General features: G+C 28.0%; 1 protein-coding gene across 2 annotated transcripts in view; it reads right to left on the reverse strand.

Annotated features, from left to right (window-relative positions):
• Positions 1-3,759: 3,759 nt before the first annotated feature.
• Positions 3,760-15,000, reverse strand: part of LOC106785313 — a 14,266-nt gene continuing 3,025 nt past the window's right edge. The window contains exons 2-8 of one of the 2 annotated variants that reach the window (XM_014745646.1): positions 13,557-13,694; positions 13,290-13,452; positions 12,552-12,640; positions 6,614-6,757; positions 6,268-6,519; positions 5,641-5,765; positions 3,954-4,302 (exon numbers count right to left, since the gene is read on the reverse strand). In XM_014745646.1, the coding sequence (XP_014601132.1) occupies positions 5,692-5,765; positions 6,268-6,519; positions 6,614-6,757; positions 12,552-12,640; positions 13,290-13,452; positions 13,557-13,656 (822 nt within the window). In that variant the 5' untranslated portion in view covers positions 13,657-13,694 and the 3' untranslated portion in view covers positions 3,954-4,302; positions 5,641-5,691. Of the gene's footprint in view, positions 4,303-5,640; positions 5,766-6,267; positions 6,520-6,613; positions 6,758-12,551; positions 12,641-13,289; positions 13,453-13,556; positions 13,695-15,000 lie in introns of both variants that reach the window. The other variant, XM_014745648.1, reaches the window with a different exon arrangement.

The following is a 15,000-nucleotide window of genomic DNA, read 5'->3' on the forward strand; positions in this document are numbered from 1 at the left end:
TATATTAAATATATATATATATATAATATATATATATATATATATATTTAAAGTCATTGCAAATAAATTGTGTTTTAACAATCTCTGTAGCCGTTGTAGTTATTTTTTTTTTGGTCAAGTATTAATGGTCCGGAGAACAATTTCAAAGTTTAATTAAGTATTTATTGCTTCCATGCTTGTGAGTTCAAAGAGGCATCAATTCTAGATTGATCAATGTCCGCGTTGTTTTAGAGATTTTTTCAACTAATTAATTACTACTACTAATATTATTTATTGTTATCATTGTCCATCATTCAACGTTATTCATAGTCATCTTCATCGTCATCATCGTTGTCATAATTATCATAATTATCATAATTATCATTATTACAATCATTACCATTCTAACCATCTCATTATCTTTATAATTGTTATTCTCATTATAAGCATTGCAGTTTATTCAGTTATTAACATAACATAGAATGCTGCAAGTGTACATAGTAAGAAGTTTCTGTAGTGTTTATGTTCTTTTATTATCTTTTATTTCTCTTTTTCTTTATTTTTGTAACTTTTCATTTTCTTTTTTTTCATTCTTGTTTTCTTTTGTTTAAATATCACATTTAAAATATTATTGATTTTAATATTAGCAATCTCTATGATAATATTTGATTATATGCATACCGAGGGCACGTTCAAAGATATCTATATAAATATATATATATTTTATTTATATTTTTTAATCCAATGAGTTGTGGAAATATATGATAAAAAAGAGATAAGAGAAATGAAAACAGCATTTCTGATGATTAAGTAAAATATTTACTACTAATTATCACAAATGATGTTTTTTATTGCTAGGATATTATGTATGCGAACAAATGGGGGATTTAAACAAAGGATTAAGTTCCAATATGAAAAGTTAATTGTTCGAGTTCCAAACAGCACAGTCACTCTGTTTTGATTTCTTGTCGAAAAGTGCCAAGTTATTGAAACACAATGTGCAATTGATGATATGTGGTCGTAATCCACTTGGTATTTGTTGACATGATTTTTCTTAAGACTAATGAGACTCAAACATGTAATGAGATTTTTCTGTAATTAATTAAATAACAAATTAAATAAATAAACAAGTAATATAAACGAGGTCCTCGATACGCAATTGGCAATTTTTATGTTAGAAAAATAACACAGAAATTGTCTTTTTTTTTAATTTCTTTTTTCGATTAAATAAAACGAAATAAATGAAAAGATCTTTGAACGTATATATACTTATCTCTTCCATAAAAAAAAAAAGAAAACAATAAATAAATCAATAAAATGAAGTATATAATAATATCGGAACCACGTAATTTTTGATTTCTTCGCATTTCTAAGTTGCCATGTTGTATAAATAAAATGAACGATCGATAACGAAGCCACGTTCGCTAATATGCGACGTTACATTTTCTACACGTTGATTCCTTCCATTATTATTATTAATTTAATTAATTACAAAATATTAGTAATTAATTAATTATTACAAATGAATATAATTAATAATATTATTATTAGAGAGAGAATGTCACATTACTCTACCGCTACTATTATTATTATTATTATTATTACTATTACTATTACTATTAAATTGTAGAGAAAGAAATAGCATTTCTTTTAAATTGCATTTTTAATTATGGTATAATACTAAATATCATCGCCTGTATTGTTTTACTTCTCTTATTATATATATAGCGCTTATTATGAAGTAACTATAAATATATTCTATAGTTTGACATTTTTAATTAGTTACTTGATCTGTGAAGCGTGGTCAGCCGAGAGTGAAGAAGAAAAAGGAGGAGAAGGAGGAAATAGAGGAGGAGGAGGAGGAGAAGAAGTAAACAAAATGGAAATATTTGAAGAAAAGCAAATACACGTATATGCATTCATACATATATATGAGTAGATAATTATGGAAGCAGTCTAAAGTCGCATTTGAGATATGTCAAAGATACAAATATATTTTCTTTCACAATATACACACACAGATATATTTTTATGTTCTTCAAATTGTTAAATTACATAAAAGAATGAGTCAACAGTCTCGTCTTATTGAAAAACACTAGTTCCTGTTAGATCACTAAAATTAAAGAACAATAGGCACGGTTAGTAGTTGGATGGGTGATTGCTTGAAAACACCGTGTACTATTTATTTTAGGAAGGTATGTTAGTATTGCAAAAAGGCATTGTTAAGGTCTCTCAAACCCATAAAAGGGAGAATAATAAAAACATACATAAAAGGATATTTTTTTCAAGAATAAATAATATATAATATATAATAATATATACTTACTTCTTTTTGTACATGCTTGTGCCTCTCGTTATAAAAAAAATATTCATTTCAATTCAAAATATTTCAAAAATTAACAAATGCTTACAGATCGCTTTCATAATTGTTCGTTTATANTTATATATATATATATATATATATATATATATATATATATATATATGTATGTATGTATGTATGCATGCATTTATGTATGTATAAAGTATGAGGAGATATTTTCTTCTTGCTTACATATATTTTTTTTTCTTCCTCCGCTGTGCATCGTCTGTTACTCGTGGAGATCAAGTAACCATAAGGGTGATTTGACGTAATGACGACAACAATAATTGCAATGACAATGTTTAAAAAGATCATTTTGAAAAAAGAATAGCCAGCTGTTGTTGTTGTCGTAGATTAGTTGAAAATAAATAAGTGCAAGTTTGATGAACAAAATAAGACCGAAACCCTTGGTCTTCCCTCCATTCCCCATGCCCATATACCTTTCTCTCTTTTTTGATGAATGATTAATAATGGAGCGGTTGTGATTCCCTTGATATGCATTTTTTGTCCCAGATTCATATATTATATTTGTAAATGGGCAAAGGTCGATCGTGATTCGTCGATGGATGGATCATTTTGTGAAATTTGAGAGAAGATTAAGGATAAATTACAAATATTTGCATAAACGACGTTAATGAAGAGATAACTAAATAAATAAATAAAAATAAGAAACGATAAAGAGAAAGAGAAAGATAAGACCATCGATCGAATCTCGACAGAAATGTAGCCCAACGAGTAATATAAAAAAACATCCTGAAGATGTAAAACTTTCAAATAATAAACGTGCATATTGTTGTACACATCTTTTCTTTCTCTCTCTGCAACGATTCACATTTATCTAATTATTATTATTATTATTATTATAATAAAAAGGTCATTTTTAATTTAGGATTAATTATCAAACGAAATACAGTCAGTTCTCGAGTTACGACAACCTCGACTTACGACCATTCGTACTTTTGACGAAAAAAAAGAAAAAAGAAATAAAAGCCATTATATATTTGCTTATATAATTGTGGTATCTCCTCATATGTTTATAATTGATTATATTAGTTTTTTGACTGGTTATTGACTGATATTTAGTTATTCTTTATTTGTTATTAAGTAACCAATTATTTTTTAATTTAAGTTTTAAAAATATAAATATCTGAATTTTTTTGATAGTAATGAAAATAGAAATGAAAAAAGAAATTATGAATACAGACAGACCGACAGACTGACACCTCAACGAGAGGTAATTACAACAAAAATTTTTTATTTAAATATTTTAGGGGCGTACTTTTTTTCGCTCAGAATACATCAATAATATATATATGTCTATTATATTATATTATTTATCTTTGTATGAAATTCGACTTACGTCCGAAGTTGTGGAAACAAACCCCGTCGTAAGTCAAGAACTGACTGTACAATTAGAATTGGTTTTTTTCCTTTTTTTGTTTAATTTTTCCAATAAGTTTCTGGCAGTGTTTATTATTATTTTATTCTCGGACATCACGAACGTGAAATACAATATATTATTATTAATTATTATGTTGTAGATCGCGTTTCGAGAAAATATTAATAAATAAATAAAATTCCCATGCTCTCGAGTTTTAATGTTATTGTTCTGTTTGTTTGTTTGGCTTTTTTGTTTTTTTTTTTTAGGATAAGAAGTATAGAGATATACAGAATTTTGTGTTATTTTTGTTTTTGGTTTTTTCTTTTCAGGATACCAGAGACGTAAGTGTACTTCCTTTCTCCTCGTTGATATTATTGTCGATGTTGTTATATATTTATTATTATTTTTTTTTTGTTAAATTTTGTTTATTTTTTTCTTTAATTTTTCATACTCATTTTCACTTCCACTTTGCATACGTCACTTCCTTCTTCGATCGTCGGGAGATTCGTTTAACGCGTTCCATACGGGGCGACATATATGTATGTTTTTAAGTTGGAGTTGAGTTATCAGTAGACGTGAGCTAAAATAAAATAAATATATATATAGTATTATTAACAATTTTCATATTAATTGAAAATAAAATAAAATAAAATAAAACAAAACAAAGAGAAATATATATATATTATACAAAGAACACATAATCAAATAAAAAGTAACAAAAGAAGACAAGAGGGTGAGATAAATTAGATAGAAATAAATAGAAATCGCGATAAGTAGAAATTCGCGATGATCGGTGAAGGTTCGTAAGTCCCTTCTCCTTTTCTTTTTTTTCTTGTTTTAAATTTGTTTTTGTACTTTTTTGGTATTTAATTCTTTTTAAAGAAATTCACACTTTCGTAGATTTTTTAGTTTTTAAAGATTGAACGTCCTATAAGAACATAAGAAATATTCTTATTCTTGTTTTAATCCTTAAAAATTATCGTCGATGACAATTTTTAATTTTAATTTTAAAAAAAATTTTAAAAAACGCTAGTGCATCAATCAAATAATGCAAATATTTGCATATATTCATTTATATTTACATATAAAAATATATTAAAGCTTAATCAAATGAGAGAACAAACTTTTTATTAAATTTCATCAATTTTTAAAATATAAAATATAATTATGCTGTATATTAAAATTTATTTAATGAAAATAAAATAATTTTTAAGGATTTACAAAGAAACCGAATTAGATATTAATTTCTTGTAGGCAAACGTTCACAACTGATTTTTAGTTCGAATGAAATGAAAAGAGAAAATTAGTTGGAAATAATCGAATGAAATTTGTATGTAAAAATCGAAATTTTAGGATAAATAAATTCATTTAAATGTCTGTTAGATAAATGACAATGAAAACAATTGAATTCTTACGAAAATTACGTACAAGAAAACACTTTCCATATCGTTGATATTATTTCACGAACATAAATATGATTACCGGATATTTCTATGAATATAAACTGTTAATATTAAGAGTGGGCAGGACAGTTCTATGTATGTGTATTTAATTGTTATTATTATAAGTAATTTAGTTATGATTTATTTAACCCTTTCGTTGTGGCATGTTTTGGTACGACACCTAAATGGGTCGCTTGTAACGAAAGGGTTAATATTAGAAAATATAAATTTATTTTATGATTGTTTCTTTATCTTCATCATCATCATCATCATCATTATCATCGTCATCGTAATTAATGATTTTCTGTCTTGTTTTTTTTTTCCTATTTTGTATTGGTTTTTTTGTTTTGTTTTGGGAAACAACAATTTAAAGTTTAATTAAAACACGCACGGACAAAACTTAAGGGAGTAAGATGGTAAGAGAATATTAAAAGAACACTTTACGATGGTCATTAATTTTTCGTTTGATCGCTCACATTTTTTTTTGTTCATTTTGTTTAAGTTCTTTTCATTGTTCTTATTTGTTCTTAATGTTTATTGTACCACGGGCTGGTAAAGTGATATACTGGAACTGGCTGCGAATAATAGTAGTATAATGCTCCTGAAACGACAGATAGATTGTTTTGTTGTAGAATATTATTCCTTCGTATTTGAGATTCAATTTAATCTCTTTTCTAATACAATACCTTGCCGCACGAAGCACAGGTATTTGTACTTTTAAGAAGAAAAAATATTATACGAATACTCCGTGGGTATTGTCAAAATCATGATTTTTTTTCCCTTAGGGTGATTATTTTCGACGCGTCAAAAATTCTTTCAACATCGATGATGTGATTCGTCGTTTATGAAATTGAATTAAGAAATGAAAAAAAAAAAAAAAGGAAAGAAAAAAATTGAAAGAAAATAGGAAGAACAATTCTTAATTTAAAATGCACAAGTGTATTATTAGAAAAAGAAGATAAAAAAAGATAGAAAAATGTAGATAGGTAGAAAAAGATAGAAAAAGATAGAAAAAGATAGAAAAAGATAGAAAAAAGTAGATAGATAGAAAAAGATAAAAAATTGATATATCAAAGTTGATATTAAAATATATTGAAACATACCAAGCGGTCTAATAGGATGTCGGCTCCATAAGAAGCTACGTTTAATTGGGCTAAGGTAGCTGTCCCTCAGATAAAACGGAGTGCTGTATTGAGCATAGCTTGGAATATACGGAGCATAACTTGGATACCACCAAGGGTCTCTCGTGAAGGCACTGATCGGAGCTGTTGGAGATGGTTCAAGTAAATCCATAAAAGGTTTTCTGCGAAGGAACGATGAGTAACTTGGGAAGATATCATCAGTTAATAAGTTACCTAAACAAAAGAGAAAAGAAATAAACAAAATTTTAGACATTATTTTAATTTAATAATTATTATTATGAACACATAAATTATATTATTAATTTACCATGGATATCAAAGAGTTTCTTCGTGCTAAGAGGTGGACTTATGTGTCGAGCAAGTAATGGAGACCTACTCGGGTAAAGTTTGTCGATGTCAGCCAAACGATTTAGATGATCGGTCCAAGCTTTCTCAGCGTCAAATGGTTTTGCTGTGTATTGACATTTTAATGAATTTATTTAATTGCTATTTTAAATTATTATTATTTCGTGTTGACAACTGGATAATCTTTTCACCGAATTAAATATATATAGATTTAATTTATTGTGCTTTAATTATTCCAAAGAATCAAGTTTATCCAGGTGTTAAAACACGATTGGTTCATTCGCTTAATGACAAACAATTCGAAATTAATTTAATATAAAATTATACAAGTCATAGGAATTATTATTATTATATCTATTTCATTTTCGAATTGTTTATCTTTGTTCGATCTATTGAGTAGGTCTATTAAATTCATTTCTTGAATTTATTTAGAATTTCTTTGGATAATAGGCAAAAAGATCTAATTCGTTCGAATTTTCATTATTTAATGAATTAGATGTTTTTCCTAAATATATGTTAATAGACCTACGTTTATATAACTATAATATTCGAATTAACATTCCTGGTAAGAAAACACCAATTCTCACATAGCAACACTAAAAACTACTGACGCCAAAAATTGTATAGAAAATAATTTTATTTTATTTTTTTAAATGTATATGCTTCTTTCGTTTGAACGATGAAGAAAAGTCATTATAATTTGACTCTTTTGTTTGTTATTATTATTAATTAACATTTATATTCGATGTGCTAGATTTTCTCTTATTATTCGTATCCATTGTATCAGATCTATCGAAAAAGTTCTTTTCTTTTGATTTTTCTTAGAGAAAATCTTTAAACATTTATTTTCCGGTTATCCACAATCATTTGTGAATAATTAAAAAAGACGAAGAGACAGAATATTTCAATAAATTTAATACGTTTAACTCTTTCGTTACGATATGCTTTGGCGAGAGTATCGTTTCATATTAAAATTCGATCGTACATACGGGCCTTTGTATGATTTTTGGTAAAGAAAGGGTTAAACGTTAATTAAATTAACTTTTTTCGGCGCTTCCTTTTCACTCCAACGATATATTTGACGTATATATATATATCTTGGGTTTTTTTTTTCCCCCATTTTTACATGTACATGTACCGATATTTTAAAAATATTTTTCAATTTGTAAAAAAACATTTCCTTGTTTCTTTATTTTCTTTTTTTTTTTTTTTTTTATTTCCAAAATCGTTTCTCTCACGATCAGTAAAAAGTTACTAACGACGAAGCATCGTAGGCATTTGCGTGAAATTTTGTTCTAACATGCTTTTTTTTTTACTAATCGAGTTAGTTTAAAATACAGCGGTGGTTTTCTAACAATTTGCAAATAGGTATTCTACGATGGTTATAAAGAAGAAAAAAATCATGCAACAACAAATACTTTGCCACATTCCCGCGATCTCTCTAGTATAGGTGAAATTTATTTTTTTTTTGTTTTAATTAGAAAATTTCCTTCCTTTTTATTATTTTCTATCGTCTGTGCAAAAATTAATAATTAACGTCAACGCTTTTTAATCATATCCTGTAAAAATATATCTCCGTAAAATGCGATTAAAAAATGTTGACATTAATTACACAAGCCTTCTCGGATTAATTAATTTTAAATACGAAAAAGAATCGAACAAATATATTATTATTTCAAGAATTGATTACTTATTAATTAATCCGATAAGATTATTGGTAAGTAAGAGTGCGGGATTAAATGTGAGACTGTCTCGTTTAACGTGCTCAGAATTAGTTTTTAAATTGAACGACGTAGCGTTAGAAGAAAAATTAAAAATGAAAAATCTTATAAGCCGTGCTTATAATTTTCTAGCATATTGTTGTTGTAAATTCCGATCAATGACATTGTAGATCGGAGTAAAAAGTGTGAGCGTTCATGATTCGCTACAAAATACGTCACGTAAGGTGAAAAAAGCATACTAACCTTGTGGAAAAAAGCTGCTTCAAAAAAACCTCGTCCTCTGATTGAGAGGTCACGAGAGACAAAAAGCGGCGATGGTCACGTATCCAAAAAAGAGTAACGTTTCGGTTTTATTTCTTTTCTATTTTTTCTTTTTTTTTTCTTTTTTTGGTTTTTGCTTTTTCGAAAAAAATTCGTTCGCTACGTTGCGTTCATGAAAAAAAAAAGATTAATCATCGGATCATCCAATTCATCGAATTTTGGGTGAACGAGTTGCGTCGAATTCTACGTTTCTACATCATTTTTCCTTTTTTCTTTCTTTTTTTTTCTATTTAAAAATAATTTCATTAATTTATTATTCGTTGAACGTAAGTAATACGTGTCCAAGTATTTATCTAATTGTATTAGCGTTGTTATAATAAAATCAATAATTAAGTAATCTCTTCTATATCTACTTCGTTAGGCTTTATTTTATAGTAAGTTACTATAAAACATTTGAATATGGGTCAATCGTGGGCAAACTTTTTTATATTTTAAACTTACGATAATAATAATAATAATAATTGTTATTATATCGTTGCCCACGACTGCTTGGAATGATTTGAAAATGAACTTTTATTTGTGTGAGTATCTTGTGCAAGGTGTTCTTCGAGTCTTTGCAAAAATATATTTTATCGATCTTATCGATCATGATCGTCGCCGCGATAGCGGTAGTTAATTATTTTGCGAAAAGATTTTTTTTTTAACTAGGAGATATATATATGTATATATAAAAGAGGAGATTATACTAGGTATTGTTGGATATTATAGATATAAAAAGGGCCATAAAGAGAGTAGGTAAAACGGAAAGAAAGAACATGCCGTTTCCTGAAAAAGACAGAAATTTCTGCGTCCTGCTTGATCAATGAATTAATAATTATGTTTCGTTAATTTGCCGTTTGTTAGTAAACATAACCGTTTTATACGCGTGCATGTACCATTATTAGAGCAGATTATTAAATGAAAATATGCAATTGATTTTTCTTTTTTTTTTTTTTCTTTTTTTAATTTTCCTTTTTTTTTCGTTCCAAATTCTCTCTGATCGTGTAATCAAATAAAACATTAATAACAATTGGATACAGGCATATAATAAGAACATTAAGGAGTTACGATTAATCCTCTATAATAATTATTTTCTTTTCAAATTTGTGTTTGTATATTAAAATATAATTTTTTTTCCATATAAGAAATATTAATATCAGTCAAAGGAGAGTGACACATTATCGACAATAATATCTATACCTCAAGTTGATAAATGATTTTATCGATGTATTTTGCACTCTGCTTTACCTTAGTATATTATTGATAATAATTAATATATAATTTTTAAAAACATAAATTAATATAGAGGATTAAAAAAAACAAATATAGAAATCATTTACGAAAGAGAGAACCAGACGAAAAAGAAACGATTATAATAACATTATCAGCTGAAATTTCCAGCTTTTTCAAGTATGGCTTTTCTACTGATTGTCCATTTATTAAAATTAAATAAATATCTCCGCAGATCGTGTGTAAATCTCTTCTTCTTTTTTTTTTTTCTCTTTGGTTTCTTTTTCAGTTGGATTCGCAACTATCGCATTCCCTTCGCTCAGAAAAATCATTCGTGTTTCCGAGCTTCGATTATGACATTGATTTAGATTTTTGTAATTTTATTTCCGTGCGTCCATCGTCCATCTGTTTTTTTTTTTTCCTTTATTTGTAATTTTTTTTCGTTTCTATTTTCTTTTTTTTTTGTGTTTTTCTTTTCTTTTTCTCAATTACATCTTCCTCTCTTGTACTAATTGTTTATAAACATCTCAGATAGATCACGACGCACGTTGTAAGACAGTTTATTTTTTCTTTTTTTTTTTCATGCGAAGACTTCCACCGCGGCTGTAATAGTTAACAATTTATTTTGAATGGATACAATTAAACAAATAAATAGAAATAATTTGTTTTCTCATTCTAACTAAATTCTCTTCAAATGTGTCCCTCAATCTTTAATAATTAATTAATCAATTAATTTTTAATACTATATATATATAAATAAATAAAATTAATTAATTAATCAATCAATCAATCAATCAATCAATCAATAAATCATCGCGTTTAGTTATTCTCAATGAAAATGAACATATAAAACGTTACGATAATTGTGTCCTATGAATGGGAACGAAAAAAGGCTATAAAAAACAAGAGAAAAGAACAAAAAACAACAACAACAACAACAACGAGAAATAAATTAACAAATCGCGAAATGTGTTCGTGGTGGTAATTAATAATTTCTAAAACGTTGATGGAATCGTGTTCTATATGTTATCGCTATTTCTTCCCTTCTTTGCCATTTTCGAGCTATTTCTTGACGCCTAAGATCACTCAGATCGAGGCTGCGGTTCACTATGCGCAACTTGCTTGGCCTAGTTCCTGGAAAGAAATTAAAATCAGCCAGAATTCTTTTTCTCTTGTTCTCCTTTCTTTTTGCTTTTTTTCTTTTCTTTTTTTTTTTTATATTGAACTTTTTCTTTCCACCTCTCTCCTTTTTATTTGAAATGATAGCACAGATACAGATGGATGATGTGCAGGAACAATGAAGATGATTATCGATTCTTATTCGATTTGATTGATGATTTTTTTTTTTTTTTTAAATTTTTCTTTGAATATTCTTTCATTTTTCTTGTGACGTTGTTTCCTTTTTTGTCTTTTTTTTTTTTTTTTTTAAATTTTCTCGATCTTGATCCTTGGACATGATTATCTTCGATGTACGACGAAGGGACACGAATCGTCGCGATGACACAAACAACTCTCTCTAGCATACATACTTTGATAATAATTAATATATGTATGTGTGTGTATATTATTTTTTTTGTTTTTTAAATTAATTATGCGAAATTTACATATACGTAAATGACGGAAATCTTATATCGCGTATGCTCGTGCATTACGCATACACTTTAAAGAGACATACATATATATAAACAGATATTATGGTATATGAGACGTATATTATATATATATATATATAGTATTACTTCAATATACTTATTAAGGTACAAATAAGATAAATTAGTGAGTGACAATTACACGTGTGACATATGATATAACGTGGAAGGTAAAAGACGATTAGTCTTTAGTACAGTTTTTAGTACACAGTTATTAAATCTTTTTCACGTGGAAATTCGAGTATTAAACAAAAGACATGGATGTGAATGGTTGTTCTTGTTTTTCTTTTTTTCTTTTTTTATATGTGTATGTGTATTATTTTTAGTTGGACTTTTTAAATGATATTTTTTGTTTTTGATCGAGCGTCGAGATATCGTTGATTTTTTATTAAATCGAGAGAGATGGTCGAACAATGTGATGCATGCGATGATGGTTCGTTTATATTTTATCGAGATCTCTCGAAACTTTATCGATTTATTTTTGCCTTCCCAAAATTCAAGTGATTTTATTTTTAAATTACTTTGGAACGAACGTAGATCTTTTGGGAGGTCAAAAATAATCGAGAATTCGCGATTATTATTGCGTCTTCGTGTGCTCGTTAATATGTAGTACTTAAATATATAATTTGTTGAAGAATAATCGTTCAAACAAACGAATCTTCGCAGTTGACATGTCTGTATCGCGTTTTTCTTTTTTGAATTGTTTTTTTTTCCTTTCCTCTCTTATCTTTAATCACTGATTATTTTCTTCCTTCGAGTTCTACTCATTTATACATAACATAAATGGTTACGTGTGTATATACAACATTAAAGAAATATATACATATACATATATATATATATATATATACACATTTTTTCGTGTGCGGTGTGTGTATATATATTTATATGTATATATATATGTCTATCGTTTCGTTTCGCGCTTCGAGTTTCTTTCAGAGGTCGTTCATTATTCTTTTCTTTTTATTTTCTGACTTTTTCTGATTTCTTTAGTACGTACCAGGGGTGAAGCGTTCTACGGGTTTGTATTGGTGAGGGTAGATTTGCCTTGGCGAGTAACCGTAGATCTCACGATGAACGGGCATATACCTTAACAACAAAAAATTCCAGTTTACATTATGTTTTTTCATTATAATTTTCTTTTAAACATTTAACAATTTTGTCTTTTATATATTTTTTTATTTTATTCTATGTTGTATCAAAGAATACACCACAAAGCTAAAAGAAAAATTATAATTTACAAAATATTTAATTATTGTTTATATACATTATAAACGATTAATCTATTTCTTTTCATTACCCTATAGGTTGTTACTTCGGACATCAACTTTAAATTTATCTCCTGCAGGTATATACCAAATTTACTTTCATTTTTTTCAAAGTGCGCTTGCGCCTTGAATTTGTGGTTGCGTATACGTATAACATATCTCCCACACATGACGTCGCCATTTCATAATTATTCAAAGTGTAATAATTATTTTCAACTAATTAACGATAAATAAAAAATATTTGATAAAATAAAGTTAAGGAGTCGGACAAACAAAAAGTCAGCAATTGATTGAAAACAAAAAACAATAGAAAACTTCATTGCTTTGTGTGCAATTATAGAATATAAATAGTGTGTACTTATTCATTTTTTTTTGCTGTTGAGGTTCTATGCCAACTTTTTTGCGGTCGATTATTCTGATACGGTAAATTTGAATAAATTAAATCGATAAAATGTGTACATAATACATACCTATATCCAGGGGTGTTGATACGGTCAGCCGCATGAATAGGATTTTCAAAAATCGATTTTCCAAATGGCCAAGTAGGCGAGGTGGTATGCAACTCGGGGTAATCGGTGCGGAAAATACTGCGTGGTCTGTGCGTATGTTCCGGAGCTCTGATATCGTCGGTACCTAGATTATAAAACACACGAAGAAAACAAGAAGAAATAATTTGATTGTTATATATACGAAGGAAGGAAAGAAAAAAATTCGAAGCCAATGAAGTTTCTTTTTACCTTTCAGAGCCCGAACGTAACTTTGCCAGAATTTCGCTTTTCTCGTGATTGGCTCGTTGCGTCCGATCATGTCGAGATTGCTCCTGAATCGTGCATCCATTTTGCCGCTTTATTCGGGTCGTTTACCACGCTCGTTCGCTAATATAAATGTGAAAGAGTTTAAATATTAGATTAAAATGAAAAAGAAAATCTTTGATCTATAATTATTGGCATTATGTATACCCGAACATTTTTTAAATAAGCATAGAAACCGTACTTCCATCAATAGGAATACGCATCTCATAATTCATAAAAAAAAGAGAAAAATTTAAGAATGCGAGGTACTACTATTGGCTGAATTTTTAAACACCCTACGTAATCTCCATAAGTTTCCTATTTAAACTCCCTCCCTCTCTCACCCTTTTCTCTCTATTGCATAAGCAAAAGTTAATTTTAAATCCACTTTCAGTGGGCCGAAGCATATGTTTCTTTAACCTTGCTACGCTAAAGACGTCGTTTTTTTTTTTTATTTCTCGGCACCATAAGCGCGGGATGATATAACATTCCAATCGATACGTTCATTCGTTTATTAAATCAATACTGTGTATTCTTTTTCTTGTTTATTTTAAGTCGTCAATTTCAATTGAAATTAATTGTTAACGCGCGTAAGAGAAGATAAAGAAAATGTTGTTAATAAATTTATCGAGACAGGTCTCGAAGCGCAAACAAGTATTAAATATCAAACGGGACCATATTTTTGCCAAGCCATTTTGTTTAGATGAAAAAACAGTAGCGACATTAATGGAGAACAATAAAAAAAAAAAAAAATAAAATAAAAATAAAATATAGATATATTTAATTTTATCCAGGCGCGTCGTGTTGGTAAATTGAAATTTATTAGAGTTAGTTTTTTCAAAAGGCACGTTCCGATTGGCAGCCACGTTCTTTAGATCGTCCAATCAAAGCAACCGACACAAACAGTAGCATCGTCTTTTCTTTTTGTTGACGCAACATGTTTCTCTCTTTCTCTCTCTTTCTTTCTCGCTAATTTTAGCAAGCTTACTACCCGCTTCATACTCGACCTCGATCGTGTTCGCACGCTTTCAACTACATGCGTGTATTTTAAGGTGGAAAAAAGTATTATAGACGATGACGAGGAAAGTAAAATTTAGCATCTCTAAATTTGATTTTAATATGCATTTTTGATCTCACCTATAACCGTGTTAAATTTCTTACTATTTTTATATCATATTTCTTTTTTTTTTCTTACGTCTTTTCATAGTGATTTATAATATATAAATTTACTATTTTTTTACAATCAACAAATGCGTATTATTTAGTGTTTCTAAAAGAAATTATCAAAATTACCCTATCGATAATCATTATCGACAGGAGCGTTACCTACTTTTCCTACATTTTAATGTCTGAGTTTCAGGGATAACTTGCAGGTGGCACTACATGGTAA

This window comes from Polistes canadensis, unplaced genomic scaffold (assembly GCF_001313835.1).
Source record: "Polistes canadensis isolate GaletaPanama2010 unplaced genomic scaffold, ASM131383v1 scaffold_48, whole genome shotgun sequence".
Taxonomy (NCBI): domain Eukaryota; kingdom Metazoa; phylum Arthropoda; class Insecta; order Hymenoptera; family Vespidae; genus Polistes; species Polistes canadensis.